The sequence below is a fragment of the Larus michahellis genome, chromosome 7, assembly GCF_964199755.1.
Source record: "Larus michahellis chromosome 7, bLarMic1.1, whole genome shotgun sequence".
NCBI classification, from domain to species: Eukaryota; Metazoa; Chordata; class Aves; order Charadriiformes; family Laridae; genus Larus; species Larus michahellis.
This window is the reverse complement of record NC_133902.1, coordinates 13,001,224-13,020,389: the sequence shown is the minus strand read 5'-3', so window position 1 is coordinate 13,020,389 and position 19,166 is coordinate 13,001,224. Positions and strand designations below refer to the sequence as shown.

Below are 19,166 nucleotides of genomic sequence, written 5' to 3'. Positions count from 1 at the left end.
GAAAGCAGTGGACTAGATCTTGATATCCAGCTTGACCTTTCTGGCTTTCTAAGGCCAGACTAAGGCTCAGGAAATCCACCTTTTCCACCCACCTGAAGGGCTGATCCTCTCATTCTCAGATGTGGAAAGCTTGAAATGACCAGGAATCGCACAGCTCCAAGAGAAGTTTCTCTTTGACACATTGCAGAAATCCTCCCAACTGTTTTGGAAGTCAGGTGTTTTGTTTTTTTGTTTTTTTTTAAGAACTTGTGAATAAATTATAGAGAAGTCTGATTCTATCAGTCTTTTCTGATTTTTTGTGTTACTCTAGAAAAGGATCTTGACAGACAAGAAAAGAACCCCAGTCTACCTCGTGCTGGGGTTCACCTTAGCAAACTGCTGGAACCAAAGCAGCGAGAGAAATTCAATCAAACCAAAGCGATTATTTCCGTGCAGGAAATGCATGTGCATACATATTATTTTTTAACTGATCCAATGCAGTGCGATTTTGCTCGGGTCAGCTGCCCTCTGCTTTGCACTGAAATATTGACATTGGCTTTCGAGAACACGGGCCGCACTTTGAGAAGGCAATAAGCATCAGAAAAAGGCAGCTGGGGGTAAAAGGCGAAGCAGCCCCCTCCTTCACTTCACCGCCAGGAGAGGGCCTGCAGGGAGCTCTCCTCTGACGCTCCATCCAGGTGGCTAAAAGTAAAATACACTGAGCCAACAAGCAGCCCACGGTAGTCCTTTAACGATGACCACTCACACCCCGCAGCACAGATAGAACACACTGCTCCCTCCCCACACACCCTGCCGTGGCAAGACACAGGGCTCTGCAGGACATACGCCTGCGGCAGCTCCTTCTCCCCCAGTGCTGGCAGCTCCGCTTCCCACGCTGCCCCGCGTCCTTCCCAAACACACCGGGGCAGCAGCATGGGAGACGACGGGCAGCGTGGCCCACCCCACCCCCACCCAGGGCAGAACGTCCCTGCGGCCGCATCAGAAGAGGCCGTGTCCCTGGTTCATCACAAGCGCTGGGACGGGACCAAGCCAAAGAGGCGTCTGAGGTTTGCTGGCAAGGCTCTAGTTTGAAGTTATCACAGCCCAAATCTTCCTCAGCTGGGAGAAAACCCCACTCCTGGGGTCTGACTTCTTTGGTGGGAAGCTGTTCCCCCCAGTCACATGAATGACTCATTTCTAGGTTTTCTTTTTCTGTTACATTTACACTGGAATTTCTAATGGCTGCTGATTTGCATCATGCAAGCCCTGCCAACTGCCCACAGCCCTTTCGTCCACCAAGCAAACATTCCTGCAATTACTCTTTGTTTGCGTAGCTTATTTAATGAGACACCCGGAAGGCGCCTGGGGACCTTCAGCTGGCTCCTGCCCCCATGCTGACCACGTCGCTGGATTCAGCCCCAGACGCTGTTCAGCTGTAAGTTCCACTGGCACTCAAAAAACCATCACAGCTCCAGTCTGCCTTGAAGGAAGAACAAAGCTCAAGAGGAACCAGCGGACGTTGCCGCAGCTAATGTAGCCAGAGCTGGGGCCCTGCTGGCCACGCACCAGGGACAGCACAAACCTCTGAGTCTTGCTGCTAGACCCGCTTTGGTCCCCCCACAAGACTCCCCAGCACTGCCTGCGCCTGCTGCGGGCTCCTCCTGCCCTCCAGCCTCCCCCCATCTTCGGTTCGCGGCATCACCCCTGCCTGCCAGGCTTGCCAGTCCCACCAACTGGTGTCCCCCCATCCCAAGCTCTTGCGCACCCACAGCCGTCCTCTCCTCTCCCTTCTGTTGAGTTTCACTGCAAAGGCATCCCTCCGGTGCAAACTGCAGGGACATTTCTGTAGAGGGGACAATCCTCACAGCTCCGAGAGGATAACCGGCCTCCCCTTCTGCCTTGTCCCCACGGGCTATCTCCTCGTTCATCCCCGCGTACCTGGTGGAGGCCCGACCCCCGCGCCAGCTGGCGGGGCTCCTTGGCAAGCTCCGAGCACAAGCCCTGCACCAAATGCCAGTTTGGATTAAAAGATCAGTGACATTTTCCTACGCGTACACATATATGGAAATTTGTTAGTTTCATTTATAAAAGGGCATATTCAAAGGACATTTGCTGAAGGCTTTCACCAAAACATCTTTTACGAGCACCATTTTGCTCTGTCAGGCAAGGAGGCTGCAAGTATGAAGGTGAAAAACTGCTAACAACATCTTACTTTGGAAGAATTGCTTCTTCGGTTATAACTATTTTTTATTTTTAAATTTTGCTCTCTGAAGTTTCTGTAAGATTTTACACTATTCAGAGTTTTAACTAGCAAAACTGAGTATAATTGTGTAAACCTTACGCATCTCTGTGTAACCTTAACACTCAAGACACCAAATCCTGCCATATAAATGTGCTGAGCAACAAGCGCAAGTCAGGAACCTGGTCTTCTAATCAGAAGAGTCCACTCTCTAACAAGATCTGCCTTTGGCATCATCTCAATCAGAAAGGGGGTCTGTTACTTTACGGATGAAAAGAATATTCTCCTAACCTTACAACTCAATCCTGAAAAGGGTTTCAGAGACATGCAATTCAGCTATTAGCAATAAGCACAACAGAAACACCCAGAAAGAAATTAAGTATTGCTTAGCTAGCATGCAATAAACATACATGGCCACGATGTGATTTATGATTTCTTTTAAAAAAAAGAGACAGCGAGTGCTACGTACTCACTGAACGCTGTTTATCCTGGATCGATCTCTGTGAAACGTGACTAGATCATTAAAGATCACGATAACGCACACACCTCAATTCTGCTACTCCAGAGCTGGGCGTGTGCCTTCGCAGCCATCCCATCAAACGCCCGACTCACGCACGAGACGCATCACCCAGCTCTAGGCCAAGGACACTGTGCTCTGCATAGCAGGCCACGCGATCCAACGCATGCTGGCAGCCTCCTCCAGCGAAAAGGAGGGCTCGCAGGCACGGAAGGTGAGCAAAAATCCTTTTATAACTGCAATTGCCAGACACGTTCAGGCTGCCAGGCAGATCTAGGAATTGCAACAAAGGTCAAGGAGGTACAAACACGGGAGTTTTGTTTTCCCAGGGAAGGCTGGGACATGATCAAAATGGCAAGAAGGGTGCGAGGAAGACAACAGAGCACCAGGGAAGAGGGGGATGTTCTAACAATCACACCCGTGGCTGCAACCACGAGTTCCATGTTCCCTGCGAAGGAGGAACGTGCAGAGCAAGAAGAGGAAGGCCAGTTCCTATTTCATATCCTGCCTGTGAATTTACACATTCAGACCTGTGCGATCTCAGCCTGAGATTTTTCTTCCTATCCCTTGTTTTGGGAGCAGAGAACTCATGGAAATGTAACTGGTGCACAAATCAATACAGCACTGTCAGCCTGCAGGTAGCCCCACTCCTGTGAACTTGAGACAGGAATAAAAACAGGGGGAAAAAAAGTCTGAGAAAAGAAGAAACTGGATAAAAACTGGGTACACACACGCCTCCCCGGGAAGCAATGCAATGTACTGCAATCAGAGACAGAACAATGAACCATAGCTCCAATGAACAGCTTGAACAGTTCAAAGTTCAGATACTGTGCAAATGTTATAATCTGCTCTGTTGTTGTCTGCAAACTGTCCAATCCCAGCCAAAGTTCTGCTGTGAGCTAAGTGGAATGCATGTTTGCAGTTGTATTTGTGAAGAAAGAATCCTCCTGCTCATCACTGCAGAGCCAGAAACGTTACAGGGACATACAGTGAAATACAGAACGTTACCCTTTTCTCCAGTTCTCAACCTGTCAAATGCCATTCCTTTGCTTTGATTTCACATATGACACGAGGCAGAGCGCTCTCTCTCTCAGAATGAGTCAATCTTAAGGCACAGGTGGACAGATTCATTTTACTATTGACTGCCCTATAGCTACAAATGCTGACGACAATTACCAGCACTTCTCAAGAAGTTATCTACTCATTTCATTAAATCTCAAACGGCATTCATGCCTTGACCTTCAACATCAACCTCTTCTTTAAGAAGAAAACTAAATGTACCAAGTCATGTAGACTTGAAATTTTTCTAATCATTTACTATTCAATTGCTGAAAAGGTGTTAAAGGGTTCACAGGTCCCGTATCAGTATTTTAGTCTGCTTAGCAGAAATGTGAACAATTGGCCCTATTGTTAGGGCCTGGGAACAGAACGCGTTGCAAAATGGGGTTCCTTCCACCGGTACTTGTGGAAATGCAAATATCTCGGGTCTGGATGTGTTACAGACTCCTTCCCCCATCCCAGGGAAACAACAAAGGGCGGGCTTCAAAAGCTTCCAGGCACCAGCACCATGACTCCCGCTGAACAACGGCAGCTTGTGTCAGAGAGGAGATGCTGAGTGCTGCCGGGCAGCAGAGGTGGTCAATCATGGCTCCTGCAGCTGGTGCGCAGTGGAGGCAGAGGTGCTGATGAGGTCTTGAGGAAGGCTCTCGCGTGCTTCCTGCATCCGGCGCCGTGCCCTCTGGAAAGCCTCTACAACACAGTGGGTGACAGCAAGCCAGAATGCATCAGTCAGCCTCAGGGAAGGGGAGGGACGACTTTGCCCCATGAACATCATCTCTCCTGGAGCAGGAGTCTCACTTCCTATTACTAAGTTTCACCAACAGAACACCTGGTCCTTGCTGCTCTCTTCACCTGTTTCTAGCACTGTCTTTGCTCTGTACATAATGGAATCAGAGACAGAGCCCGTGCATCAGTGCCACAAGCTACGCTCAGTGCCAGCAAGACCGGGCCGCCCAGTCTAGGCTTTGCCTTCGCAGAGTGGTTATCCCTCCTGCCTGCTGAGAGCTGGTGCCTCCTGAAGTTTCCAGCCCAGATCAGAACATTCAACCTCTGCTACGGAGTCAAGAGAGCTCATGGGGGGCAGAATCATGCCCACAGTAATGGATTCTCCTGAAATATCCTGCCCACTCTGTAAATTGGGGGCAAAAGTGAGCCAAAGGTTCGCCAGGGAGAATGACACTGAAAGCCCTACCCAAAACATCATAGACAGAGCTCTGCTGGCTGAAGTCTCCAAGCCGGTCCAGTACGCTCTGCATGCGCTGCCTCAGGGCACTGGTTTCCAGAAAGGCTCTGCACAGAAGCACAGTAGGATGTCAGGGCTGCCAAACCATACAAGATGGAGTTCATACTCACTTTGCTGCGCTTACTTAGACTGCTGCAAGCAGTAAAGCCTGAACGTGACGCTCCCTGTTGTCTCCGTGCGAAAACCAAAGCGGCTCAGACGCTCTCCCTGCAAAGACGGGACAAGATGGAGTAACCACAGCCCGCAACCTGCTGCAGCAGGCTGACCCTGGTGAAAACCAGCATGCCACACCAGGAGCATGGCTGCCTGGGGGCACGGTCTCTCCCTTCCCCGCTGCACACAGACATGGAGGTCAGAAAGAAGGGCAGACGGTTCCAGGCTGGGCTGGGGGTGTAGAATTTAGATCATGAGGTGAAGTCTCCATGCTCAAAGAGCAATTAAGACTGGCTTTGCTATCTCTTGTGCAACCCAGGGGAGTGAAGGTTTGTCTGGCTATCACAGGGTACATAAATAACGGGGGAGTCTTGGGGAGCCAGGACAGCCCTGCTTTTCATCAGCAGAGACAGTAAAATCAAGATAACAGAGACTTTGTGCAGTTCTTTGTTTCCTCGAGAGGCTGCCATGCCCGGTGATGGACCTTTGCCTCATTACCTGTGAAACGCATATTCAAGTTGACACCCCTGTATATGCTAATGAAGATTTTAGAGATCATGCTAAACATATATGACTATAGCACTCGTCTCTCCACCCAAATCATACTACACGTCACCCAGGGGAAGGAAACCTCGTAATTATGGGGATAAAAGGATGGAGAAAACGACTGTTAAATTGGGAGAGAAGGAACTTGATACCCGACGGACCAGTCGACGGGCTGTGTTCTCTTCCCCCGCCCCAGGCAGGGACGCCTTTCTGGGTAAGCACTGCACCTTTCACCCTCTGGGGAACGCTACCCCGGCTTGTTGTACTATCGTTATTTTTGCTAGCAATATCAACTTTAATTAATTAGCGCTATTGTAGTTAGTGAATTTGTCAATGGCAATCTTGAAGCTGCGACTGTCGCTCTCAATAAAATAATCAATTTTGATTATTTGTGAATCTGATTCAGTGAAAGTCCTTTGGTGGGACTCTGATAGTAAATCAGTGAAAGTCCTGGGACTCTTGACAGACAAATATCGAAACTACAGTCCTTTTAATGTGACAGAGGGCAGGACCTAAACGCTAGCGAGCTCATAGTGCAGTGCTGGAGGAAGATTTCAACAACTGCATGAGGGCTCATTCCCACACAAAGCTGCTACTAACATCAACGGGCTCATTACACCCGCAAGCACCTCTGCAGCTTTCTTAAGAACATGAAATTTCTACTTGTCTCACATCCACTGGCTACTTGCTTCGGGAAACTGTTCCAGGCGCAGTACAGCCCAGATTCCTTACAAAAACCCAGGAAGAAGTCTATAGCTGGTAACAAATGCTGACCCGAAAGACACTTTCCCGACAGGGCCGGCACAGGCAGGGGTAAGTCAAGGCTTTGGTCCACGTTCACCCACTTCTCTTAAGTTCCACACACCTCAGAAGGTAGAGCGCTCTTGCCTCAGCGTTTGCCTGTTCATCTATTCATGATCACAAGTCTCACAGAGGAGACATTTCTTGAGTCAGAGGGACAGGACCACCAACTCATCCTTGTTCAAATCTGGTCCAGGCTGTCCACAGACATCTGAAGCCGAGAGCATAATCTACCATCTCCCAGCAAGAGCAACGCCCTGCAGCTGAGCCCACCTTGAAGGTTGATGGTATCCTGACATAGGTGATGTCCTCCAGCTCCGGGGATCCACCAATGAAAAACCTCCTCAGCTCAGCAACTGTCCCCAGCTCCACAGGGCGCCAGGTAGGGATGGTGAGCACGTGGAGACCTGACCCAGGACAACAGGACAGCTCAGCAGTTACGATCAACACATTCAGAGTCCCAGAGAACAGCTGGATACCTGCCAACCCAAACCACCAGTAGACTGGAAATCGAAACACTGCACAGAATCTCTAGAACACTTTCTCCCATGCGGTTGCAGTGTTGAAAGCATCCCCTGCCCACAAGGAGCATCTCCTTACTACGTGTGAGTGTTAGAATAGTTGTGACCCCCAAATTCCATGTGGGACAGAGAGGGCTACTGCTATTGTAAAGATGGATATGCAGAATCACCCCAGAGCTTCATCACAGATTTTGTGACGTAGCCACTGAAGGAGCAAAGACAGCAACACACTATGCGTCTCAACAACAAGGCAGAATGGCGCAGCATGCACCAAATCCCTCTTTGCTGCCCCACAGACAGCTAACTGTCCCCTTCAGTATGCAAAGCCTCCCCAGGACCAGCTGACTCCATTTCCAAGAGAACCACTCAACTCATTGTCCCAGACAATTAACATTGTGCCCCAAGTACGTTTTACCTGGAGATGCCGGCAGCACCAAAGATCCATACCCTTCAACGCGGTACCTCTGCCAGAAATCCAGGGACAGGACCTCGAAGTAAAGAACGGGCCACTGAGAGAGACTGTCTGCAAGGAAGGGGAACAGATCACACCTTTGTGAGGGAGACTATCACAGAGATAAAAAAAAATGCTAAATGCCCAACTCCACTAGTAGGAAGTCCTTTCTGTATTTCTTCTACAATGAGTAACCTAGATGTACGGGTGATTATTTTCCCTGTAAAAGCTGAACCCTCAGATTTGAGGATGAAAACACAATTATTGATGTTAAAAACTTGGGAATATTCTTTGTTTTGAGAGCAAGTCCAAGCTGGTTCCTCAATTACCTTTGAGCAGACAAGACAATCTTTTGCAAATGATACAATGCCAAACAGAGCAACCTTTTTATCTCTGACCTTTCCCACCGTTACTGGGGGATTATTAACTTGAATCCTCCTACAGGTCTCCAAGCTTTTCTTTTTTCCATGGTGAAACAAACGCATCGTGTTTATTTTAGGCTGAAAATCCATTAGCATTGGTTGAATACTCAAATCCAATATGTTGGATTCAAGCGGTCAGGCATGCTGCAAAGCTGTCCCCAGCAATTGCAATCCAAAGAGCAAGAGGGTGGGTGAGGAAGCAGCGGTAGCGTAGTGAAGCAGCAGGAACAGGCAGCAGAGAAGCCCAGCTTAAAATAGCGCTGGAAGTTTCAAAGTGACATAAACTATACACAGAGTATACAGGTCACTGAGTGTGTCTACAGATGTAAGGCTCAGCACAGAGTTTTAGCTGTGTACAGAAAAGCTGCCTGAGTCTCAGGGCTCCATGCAGTACACCGGGCACGGCGACACAGAGCAGCACGCCAGGGATTCCAAGACAGACAAGCTATCATCCAAGTAGTTTTGCAACTGGATAAAGCAGAATACAGCCTGGAAGCAGGGCAACATCAATGAATCCATACAAATGCTAATGCATTGCTGGGCAGGGAAGACACAGTGTGTGTCCAGAGGTTGTGTGTTGACAGGGTAAACATTTACTGGATAAGCAACATTTTCCTTTAGTTAAATTTGTCCTTTCATCTTGGGCCAACAACGTGCCAGATGGCACGATGCCTACACTGCGATCGAAAGATTTCAGAGTTTCCTATTTCAGAGCAACAAGGAAACACACCTTCTGATTCATCTCCTTGGGTGAAAAACATGTCCAAAGTGAAGGGGTAGCAGAAGTATGCCATGTTCTCCTAGAACAGGAACAGGAGAGAGATCAGATTTCTGGACAAGAGAATTCCTCACTAGCATTGCATAGGGCACAGAGACCAGGCAGAAAAGAACTAATGGTGGAAAAGAGGTAATGGTGCCCAAACAAGATCAATCCCATCACACTAACAAACACCTGACACCTGCATACACTCCCAAGTGCCATGTTGATTGAACAGGCTGTTAAAAATAATGAAAAAAGGGAGAGATTAACATATCTCAAATGACAATTCAGCCTGTTGTGTAACTACTGCACCACCATAATCTTCACAGGAGCCAAGCAAAATACCACAAGCAATGGCATTACTGAAATTTTGTATGATAATTATTTTTTTAATATGTGAACTAGCTCACATAAAAGACATTAAGAAGTTGATAACATTAAAAATTTTTAAGGGAGGAGCTGAAGACAGCAATGGAGCCAACTTCCCAGATAGGACGAGGGGTTCATTTTGAGAAATCAATTTAGAGACTGTGTGCATTCCAGCCCCACGCAAGCCAGAAGAATGCTTCATTAACCCTGAGCATTTGAGAACACAAAAATGAAAGCTCCAAAGGCAATCGATCAGCCAGATGGGATTAAAAAGTGAAGTTCCAGAAACTGCTTTGAAGCAGCTCTATTTGGACACAGTGGCACACTGAAAAACAGCAGGTATAACTAGAATGAGGAGAATCCCAAATGTGCTCGGCCCTTGAAAGGAGCTCTCAAGTGAGGACCTTTCCTGAATATATCTGTAGCTTGTTACATGTGTTCCACTTCAGAGAATGCCTGTTGAAACTGCTCTGCAGGTCTGAAAGCGTCCTTACCCAGCCCACTGTCTTGGTTGCACAGGTCTGTGTCACTCCTGATAGCTGCTGGAACGCAGGGCTTGACCACTCTGGGAGGAGAACACGAGCACAGCTGTGAATGCTTTGGGTGAGAGGGAGGACTCTCAAACCACAGCAGCTCAAAGGAGAATGTCAGTCCCAGACAACTGGGATAACAGATAGCAGATAACATCACACACGCTGAATTTCCCTAGGTGCGTCCCACCCTGTCTTGGTCTTGTTCCAGGCAATGGATGCTCCCCAGAACACCCTGAACTGTTGATGAAAAGCACCAACTCCATCTTAAGAGAAAAGTAGAACCTTATCTAAATATACTGAGTTGCAAAAGTGGTACCTCTCTGGACATACATCAGGGTATAACCAGAGAAAGGAGCCAGAGCCATAGCTTCAGGGGAATTAAACACAGAACCATAGAATCATTCAGGTTGGAAAAGACCCTTGGGATCATCAAGTCCAACCATCAACCCCACTCTACAAAGTTCTCCCCTACACCATATCCCCCAACACCACATCTAAACGACTCATAAACACATTCAGGGATGGTGACTCCACCACCTCCCTGGGCAGCCTATTCCAGGGTCTGACCACTCCTATTGTCAAGAAGTTTTTCCTAATGTCCAGCCTAAACCTCCCCTGTTGCAGCTTGAAGCCATTCCCTCTTGTTCTATCCCCAACTACCTGTGAGAAGAGACCAGCACCAACCTCTACAATGTCCTTTCAAGTAGTTGTAGAGAGTGATGAGGTCTCCCCTCAGCCTCCTCTTCCTCAAACTAAACAGTCCCAGCTCCTTCAGTCGCTCCTCATAAGATTTATTCTCCAGGCCCTTCACCAGCTTCGTTGCCCTCCTCTGCACTCGCTCCAGCACCTCGATATCTCTCTTGCATTGAGGTGCCCAAAACTGGACACAATACTCCAGGTGTGGCCTCACCAGTGCTGAGTACAGGGGGACAATCACCTCCCTCCTTCTGCTGGTCACACTGTTTCTAATACAAGCCAGGATGCCATTGGCTTTCTTGGCCACCTGGGCACACTGCTGGCTCATGTTCAGCCGCTTGGCAATTAGAAGCCCCAGGTCCTTTTCTGCCAGGCAGCTCTCCAGCCACACTTCCCCAAGCAGGATGCGCATGTTAGAGATGGGAACCTCAAAATTTAACATGTTAGTGTCAGCACAGAACACAAGAACGTGATGGTGAGCACTGAAATCAGACAAGGTCACTGCTGAGATGGAGAGGACAGGAAGGCTATTCTCCTTAGTATAAGGAATGAACTTTGGGTAGATTGCTGGACACCATCACCCCTGGTCAAGAAGCCAACGGACCTCTATGTTCCAGCCTGATTTGGAAGAGGTGAGAGGGGAAGATCCTACTGTCTCCCAGACATAAGTTTAGTTCAAACAATTGAGTTCTGAAATTTTAGCTCTGAAGACCTCTCACTACATCCCAGCCCCGACATTAACTGTTACTGACATTCAGCAGAGCTGATCTGGTGGACCAGCCAAAGCATACTTCATTCCTTAAACTGCTGTGATATGGCTGGAAACATGAATACTTACGGTTCGGCAGTTCCAAGAAGAAATGAACATAGAGGTTGTCGTACTCATAGCCTTGTGCTGAAACTGAGAAGAGAGAATGAACTTCAGCTGCTTGCTTCTACACAAACTCCTCCAGTACTCACTGTAGATTTTTGGGAGAGCCAGCACCAATAACCTCAGGAAAAAACAGTTATTGCTGGAAGTTGGGAAACACCAGGGTCTTCAAAGTAACAGACTATGACCCTCAGAGAAGATTCCTTCTCTAGACTAGTCCTGTCTCCATATCACTAACCAGATTAGGGAGGTCACACATTTAATTGCTTTCTTTGCTATAATCTCTATTAACTTCCCAACCTGCTCTCCATTTTTCAGATATACATGTCTTCCTAAAACAGCTGCAGTATTTCTAACCTCCAATCTGTAAATGCCACTCAAGGGGTAAGCGTGCAAAAACAGGGCAGGAGAAGGAGGAAGTAAAGGCTTCTAGGGAGAGAATCACCTGCCCTGGACTGGCCAGTGATCCAAGAATCCTTGGATCCCTCATAGCCTCAGCCATCCCAGCAGACGCAGAATTGCCCCCTGTAGTTACTGTTTATAATAAGGACTCACCTATTTCTCCATTCACAAAGAGCCGTAGCGCACCAGGAAGAATCTGTAAGAATGAGCCGATAGACAAGATAAAGATCTCAATGACCACTGGTGGAACCTCACATAATTCCCTCCCAACAGGGTCTCACAGAGGTACTTCACAGATGTTTGCACATAAACGATTCACTCTGCTGGCCACGTAGGAGTCATGACTTCTCATGTCACTTTCCAGAAGTGAACAGTCCCTCAGGAGAGAGACCAAATTCCTCTACTGCAGGAGTTTACTATTCTGTAAATCAGTCTCTTACAGACTTCAAGATCGGTATAAAATGCAGGGAGAAGTCACTTGCAGAAATCATAGTCCTGTTTCTCCTGTAGTGTTCGTGCACTTGCCCAAGGTGGGGTGAATGGGAGAAGCACAGGACTAGCTGAGACATCCTACTGGAGTACAAGAAAGTACGACAAGTTTCACGCTTTGGCAAACAAGATCTGAGCAAAAAAGATTGCAGTTTCGGTAATTCAGTGAGAAGGGAAACCGTGCATGAGTTTGGGGGTGGGAGGAGCTGTTTACTTTAACTAAGTGGCACATAGATGTGTCTGACATTCAGGAAATTAACAGCAATCACTATGGCAAAAGATATAAACCCTCTTTTCTTCTTTAAGTATTACAGTCGAATGCCTTCACACAATGCATGCAGTTTCCTAGAGACGGCAGCATCCAGCATGCTCTGCTGCTGGTCTGACAGATGCAGGATGGATCTCTGCAGGCCCCACACCCACTGCAACCTGTCCCTTTTGAACCAGTTTTCTGTTGTAAGCCACAAGGTAAAAGCTGCCAACACAGCCCAGAATGAAACGGTCATCGGAGACTGCAGTACCAGCGGCAGCCATGCCAACCAGGCCAACAGTCTCCAAAGGCAGCAGGGCTCCAGGTCCCTGCTGAGTGCCACTGGTCCTCACCATTTCAAATTCGGAGCCTACGAGACCATTGAGGTATTCCTTGTGCCGACCGTACAGCTGAAAACAGAGAACAAGCGGATTAGAAAAAGCATCTTTTTGATTATATGTTTTTATTTATGGAAAAAATTGTAATGGGTATAAGTTAAAGCCAGTTTAAATTGTTGACAGGCTTAGCACACGGGTTTTTTTAACTGTTAGGAGAATACAAGAGTCTAATAAAGATGGATAACTGCTAACGCTGCACGGAACTGCATGGAAGCTTCAGATAAGATCTCAATAAAGGCCAATCTAAAGGAAAGAGCAGCTCTGAAGAATCAGATCTTAAATGACATGTTAAAAACACAGGCATAAACTATTCCAATGAAATCAACAGATGGGAGATCAGTGCAGCGAAGTCATGATTTCCTTATTGGCCACAAAAACAATAAGGAAATGTACTAAAACATTAGGTACCTTTATAAAGTGCCACAGCTCAAAAGACAATTCATAAAGACCAAGACAAAAAAGGGGGTTCCGAATATCCTGGGACATTACGGGTAACAAGAAATCATTCAAGAAGTATACAGGCAGCAAGCGGAAGACGAAGGAAAGGACAGACGAGCCACTGCTCAAAAGGGAAGGAAAACCATTGGCAGGTGAAACACCAATTCACCAATATGTGCCAACTAGAAAGGCACAAATTTAGGTGGTTTCTTGCATCAGTTCTCACTACATAGATCACCGTAGTCAGAGGCCAACACGACTAATACCAGACTGTACCTACAGTTAGGAATGAAGCGGTCAGAGAGTACTCAAATTGCTGGGCATGATGAGACTCACCGCCAGCGACATTCATTTTGTCAACTTTAGGTGTCTACAGCACTAACAATTACATCTACTTGAAGGTCTGAGCTCCCTCTGTCAATCCAGGAGAACTAGTCAATATGATCAGTGGAGGCTGCTCCTTACGTCTCTGAACACACACTGCTCGCGTTCCTCCTCCTCTGGCTGCACTTGGACAGACACGTTCTCAATGGTGTATTTCCACACCTCTCGCTTTTCTCCATCCAGCTCGATCCTGCAGAGCCCCGAAACACATACGCAAAGCTCATTACGCAGAGAATAGGCACAGGCAGCAACAGCATCAACTGTGCCGTGCTGACACAGCAGTCCTCTCTCCACCAGCCCTGTGCAGTAACACAGGGGCACTAACAGCCCTCTCCCCATTCCCAAGTGCCCACCAGTATCCATGACTCAAAAAGGGAGACTCACTTGTATCCAGCATATCCATAACCTGTATCCCTAGGGACTGGCAAGCCCAAGTATGCAATAATGCTGTCTTAAAAATCTCTGGAATAAAACTAAAATATATCCCTCAATTTAAGTGCTGATCCACTACCTGAAGGGTGACCAGAAAACAGACATTTTGTCCCTCTCTCTCAGTCCCACGAGAGGTACCAGCCCTGTCCCACTCACCGGTAAGCTCCTTTGGAGCCAGTAAAGTCAGGCTTCACTGTGATCACCCCATTGCCGTCCACCTTGATCGTGCAAAGAACATGTTCATACTCCCTGTGACCAAGCCTGATGGAAGACAACAAGAAACACAGTCTAAGTAGAGAACACGGACACTCCTTGCACTGGCACAGAAGAGCTGGTAAAGGCACATGGGGGTACAGAAGGGAACAAACCCACATATACATTATTCCTACATATTCCTACATTAGTTTAAGAAGTCTTTGGAGGGATATTGTCAGTTACCTCCCAACTGGGAAAAGAGGCGGAAAGAAACAGAAGCCTGAGTTACTAAGCTCTTGGAATTCTCTTCCCTTAACTAATGAAAGAAAGAGGAGATTTGAGTAAGGAGGGAAGATGGGTTTCCTTAAGATCATTTCAGGATTTTACTTACTTCCCATAAGGTCCCAAGTCCCCCATGATGTACATGGTCTGGACAGGAGTGTTAATCACGTGATTGTTCTTTATAAATTCTTCTGTGGGTTCCCAGGTGATGATTTTTGACTTCAGAGCACTTGCTTCCCTGTCAACAACAGAACAGCACAAGTCCCAGCTCACCTCAGCAGCCAGGCACAGGCAGAACCAAACCCCCCCGGCGAGGAGTCAAACTGCCGGATTACAAATGCGACACAGCTCAAGCCACCAACTTCCACAGAGCAGGCAGCTCTGCAGCTGCGGCACCAGCACCAGGAAACCTGCACTGGCAAGCTCTGAGCCCCAGTTTGCACTCACATTGGCCTACGGTCTTGTCTCCTTCTCCTCACATTGGCCATCCTCTCTGCCAGATAGGACGGCACCTCATGATCCGAGTCAGTTACCTTCAGGCAGTGCTGGAAGAGAGAAACAGACAAGCACCAGCTTAATTGTAACAGAACATCTTTCCCAAACACAGCTCCACTCTTGGAGGAGAGAACAGGTATGTCCACACACACGTGCAAGGACAAACTGCTTAAAGACTGTAGATTTAATTCGTTGTTCTTGTGCCAAAGTACAGCCAAACTCCACCCAGCGAGTTACCTACAGAGCAATGCTACAAAGCCAAGTCCCTCCAAATCTGCCCCTGACCATCATTCTGAAACAGGGAGATCTCCTGCGAGGTCTAGGGCAGCAGGTGAACCAGTATGTTCTCCTGCACACAGGATATCTAGCTTGCTTCTGCATAGCCAAGAACTGACAAACACTCTCTCTGCAGTAGGCCTCCTGGTTTTGACAGACACTGCTGTATAGATTACGCGTAACAAAGAGGTGGTACCTCCTCTAGGTTGGTGAATCGGTCATGATCAGTGTAGGTGAAGATGCGATGGTTCTTCCGACCTCCAGCCTTCTCCAGTTTCAGGATCTCCTCATGGTACTGCCGGTCCAAAGGGGTCTGGCAGGCTGACTCACTGCGGTACAGATCCACCTCAAACTGAGAGCACCACAGGTAAAGCGCAAAAGCTGCCCTTCCCCAGCACTGTCTGAGCCACAAATACTTTTCAGCTGAGATTTCCAAAGCCACCAAGAGAGAGACAAGACCCTTCGGGAATCCCAGCAAACAACCCAAGCTCCTGAGCGGCTCCGACACTGCTTAGGGATGCAGCGGCCGACAGCACCCACCCACGGCCCCCCCGGCGGGGCCTGGGGAGAGCAGCTCACCCCGAAGCAGGAGACCGTGAGGGAAGGCGCGGCGGAGGCGGCCCGTCGGGCGGCACAAGGAGGAGAGGCTCCCCCGAGCCGCCCCCCGGCCCTCCGCTGCACACCCACCTGGCTGAAGAGCTTCTCCTGCCACCCCACCTCGGCCGCCTCCTCCTCCTCCTGCGGGGGCCGCCGGGCACCTGCGGGATTAGGCCCAGTCACCTCCGGCGGCGCTGCCCCCCGCCTCCCCGCCCGGGCCCCACGTACCGGTGGCGGCGCGCTCCGCCAGGCCCAGGAGCTCCCGGCCGGCGGGCGGTGGCGGGGCCTGCGGCAGGAGGGGCCCGGCCGAGGCCAGGCGCTGGATGCGGACCCTGCAGGGGAGGAGAGAGAGGGGAATCGTCAGTGCGGGACGGGGATGGAGCCGGGGCGGGGGACGGCAGCGACTCACCGGAGGCGCAGGTTGCGCACGGGGTCGCGGGAGCGGTACACGGCACCACCCGCATCCACGCTCCGCAGCGCCTCCGCCATGGCCGCGCCGCCGCCTCACCATGGAGACGGGCGGGCGGCGGGCACACAGCGCCCCCGGCGGCCGGAGGGCGGCCAGCGGCCGGGCCCGCTCTTTCCGGGGCGGTTTGGCCCCAGTCACCGCGGCGGCACCGCGGCGGGTCCTGCAGCGCGGAGTCATGGAATGACAGAACGGTTGGGTTGTGAGGGACCTTAAAGACCACCCAGTGCCACCCCCTGCCCCGGGCAGGGACACCTCCCACCAGCCCAGGTTGCTCCAAGCCCCGTCCAACCTGGCCTTGAACCCCTCCAGCGCTGGGGCAGCCACAGCTTCTCTGGGCAACCTGGGCCAGGGGCTCACCACCCTCACAGCAAAGAATGTCTTCCTCACATCTCATCTAAATCTCCTCTCTTTCAATCTAAAATTGTTTCCCCTCGTCCCATGGCTGCCCTCCCTGATCCAGAGTCCCTCCCTCCTCATGAATCCCAGGCCCTGGAGGCAAGGGGGAAGGTCTGGAGAGAGGAAGAGTTTTCCCCAGTAGAGGAAGATCAGGTTAGAGACCACTTGGCCAAACTGGACATCCATAAGTCCATGGGCCCTGACGAGATGCACCCGCGAGTGCTGAGACAGCTGGTAGATGTTACTGCTAGGCCACTCTCCATCATCTTTGAGAGGTCATGGAGAACAGGAGAGGTGCCTGAGGACTGGAGGAAGGCCAATATCACTCCAGTCTTCAAAAAGGGCAGGAAGGAGGACCCAGGGAACTACAGACCGGTTAGTCTCACCTCCGTCCCTGGGAAGGTAATGGAGCAACTCGTTCTGGATGTCATATGCAAGCACGTTCAAGAGCAGGAAGTTATTGGAAGTGGTCAACATGGATTTATCAAGGGTAAATCATGCTTGACCAATCTCATAGCCTTCTATGATGTTATAAGTGGTTGGCTAGATGAGGGCAGAGCAGCAGAGGTCATCTACCTTGACTTCAGCAAGGCTTTTGACACTGTCTCTCATAACGTCCTCCTTAGGAAACTGGGGAAGTGTGGACTAGATGAGGGGACAGTGAGGTGGATTGAGAGCTGGCTGTGTGACAGGACTCAGAGGGTTGTGATTAATGGAGCAGGGTCGAGTTAGAGGCCTGTAACCAGTGGTGTCGCCCAGGGGTCAATACTTGGACCAGTATTGTTTAACATATTCATCAACGACCTGGACAAGGGGACAGAGTGTATCCTCAGCAAGTTCACTGATGATACCAAACTGGGTGGGGTGGCTGACACCCCAGAGGGCCATGCTGCCATCCAGCGTGACCTAGACAGGCTGGAGAGCTGGGCAGAGAAGAACCTCATGAGGTTCAACAAGAACAAGTGGAGGGTCCTGCACCTGGGGAGAAAGAATTTCAGTGGTTCCCAGTAACAGGACGAGGGGTAATGGGCACAAGCTGGAACACAGGAAGTTCTGATCAAATATAAGAAAAAACTTCTTTACGGTGAGGGTGACGGAGCACTGGAACAGGCTGCCCAGGGAGGGTGTGAAGTCCTCTTCTCTGGAGACTTTCAAGACCCGCCTGGATGCAGTCCTGAGTGATGTGCTCTGGGCAATCCTGCTTCAGCAGGGGAGATGGACTGGATGATCTCTAGAGGTCCCTTCCAACTCTGAAAAATTCAGTGATTCCATGATTCCATGATTCCTGGAGCCCCTTTAGGGACTGGAAGGGGCTGGAAGGTCTCCCTGGAGCCTTCTCTTCTCCAGGCTGAACCCCCCCAGCTCTCTCAGCCTGTCCTCACAGCAGAGGGGCTCCAGCCCTCCCAGCGTCTCCAGGGCCTCCTCTGGCCCCTCTCCAACAGCTCCGTGTCCTTCTGCTGTTGGTGCCCCAGAGCTGGAGGCAGCACTGCAGGGGGGTCTCACAGAGCGGAGCAGAGGGGCAGAATCCCCTCCCCTTGCCCTGCTGCCCACGCTGCTGGGGATGCAGCCCAGGCTGCGGGGGGTTTCTGAGCTGTGAGTGCACATTGCTGGGTCATGTTGAGCTTCTCGTCCACCAACACCCCCAGGTCCTTCTCCTCAGGGCTGCTCTCCATCCATTCTCTGCCCAGCCTGGATTTGTGCTTGGGATTACCCCAATCCACATGCAGGACCCTGCACTTGGCCTTGTTGAACTTCATGAGGTTCACATGGTCCCACCTCTCCAGCCTGTCCAGGTCCCTCTGGATGGCATCCTTTCCCTCCAGCATGTCAACTTGCTGAGCGTGGCCTCAATCCCACTGTCCATGTCACCGACAAAGAAGTTAAACAGCACTGGTGCCAGTACCGACCCCTAAGAAATGCCTCTTGTCACTGGTTTCCACTTGGAGTCCCCTGTATTCTTCCTCCTTGTGCATCATCTCCTCAGCCAGCTTCTTGCCTTCTCTGATACATTCCCTGGAGCCAGCCCCGAGATGGACTCCATCCCACCCAGCACCCTTATTGCCCTGTGGTCCTCGCTGGAGTCACTGCCCACGAGACTGGTGTGCCCAATGGCTCTGCAACCCATCTATGCCAGCTGGGACCCCCTTCCGTACCACTCCTGGCATGCTGCGCTGGGAATTGCCTCCCCGCTACTGCTCCGGGAATGTTTTGGTCGAGACAAGTTTAAATACCGCAGGAGGGCATATTATCATAGAATCATAGAATTGTTAGGGTTGGAAGGGACCTTAAAGATCATCTAGTTCCAACCCCCGTGCCGTGGGCAGGGACACCTCCCACTAGATCAGGTTGCTCAGAGCCCCGTCCAGCCTGGCCTTAAAAACTTCCAGGGATGGGGCTTACACCACCTCTCTGGGTAACCTGTTCCAGTGTCTCACCACCCTCATGGTGAAGAACTTCTTCCTAACGTCCAGTCTGAATCATCCCATCTCTACTTTTAATCCAT

The 19,166-nt window shown here is 50.0% G+C and overlaps 1 protein-coding gene across 8 annotated transcripts; it reads right to left on the bottom strand.

Moving 5' to 3' along the window:
- Nucleotides 1–2,638: 2,638 nt before the first annotated feature.
- On the bottom strand, nucleotides 2,639–16,320 carry MKS1 (MKS transition zone complex subunit 1). 8 transcript variants are annotated; one of them, XM_074594886.1, is made up of 18 exons: nucleotides 16,208–16,320; nucleotides 16,027–16,130; nucleotides 15,889–15,939; nucleotides 15,398–15,530; nucleotides 14,878–14,975; nucleotides 14,540–14,668; nucleotides 14,110–14,214; nucleotides 13,603–13,711; nucleotides 12,655–12,711; nucleotides 11,716–11,758; nucleotides 11,128–11,190; nucleotides 9,555–9,625; nucleotides 8,662–8,731; nucleotides 7,474–7,581; nucleotides 6,811–6,944; nucleotides 5,162–5,244; nucleotides 4,987–5,084; nucleotides 2,639–4,484 (listed from the first exon to the last, which is right to left on the bottom strand). In XM_074594886.1, the coding sequence occupies exons 1-18, from the start codon at nucleotides 16,307–16,309 to the stop codon at nucleotides 4,378–4,380; spliced, it is 1,665 nt and encodes a 554-aa protein (XP_074450987.1). In that variant the 5' UTR covers nucleotides 16,310–16,320; the 3' UTR covers nucleotides 2,639–4,377. The 8 variants fall into 8 exon arrangements, with proteins under 8 accessions (XP_074450987.1, XP_074450986.1, XP_074450989.1 ...); XM_074594885.1 differs by having other exon boundaries at nucleotides 15,398–15,553; nucleotides 15,889–15,959; nucleotides 16,208–16,319; XM_074594888.1 differs by having other exon boundaries at nucleotides 15,889–15,959; nucleotides 16,208–16,313.
- Between the last annotated feature and the right edge of the window lie 2,846 nt (nucleotides 16,321–19,166).

What these genes read in the sequence shown, in the direction of transcription:
- MKS1 (XM_074594884.1), bottom strand. Translation starts at nt 16,262, where the DNA reads ATGCGGGTGGTGCCGTGTACCGCTCCCGCGACCCCGTGCGCAACCTGC. An exon ending in GGCGGAGCGCGCCGCCACCG is followed by an intron (nt 15,940 to 16,026) that starts GTACGTGGGGCC and finishes CGGCCCCCGCAG; the next exon opens with GAGGAGGAGGAGGCGGCCGA. An exon ending in TAGGCTCCGAATTTGAAATG is followed by an intron (nt 11,759 to 12,654) that starts GTGAGGACCAGT and finishes TCATTCTTACAG; the next exon opens with ATTCTTCCTGGTGCGCTACG.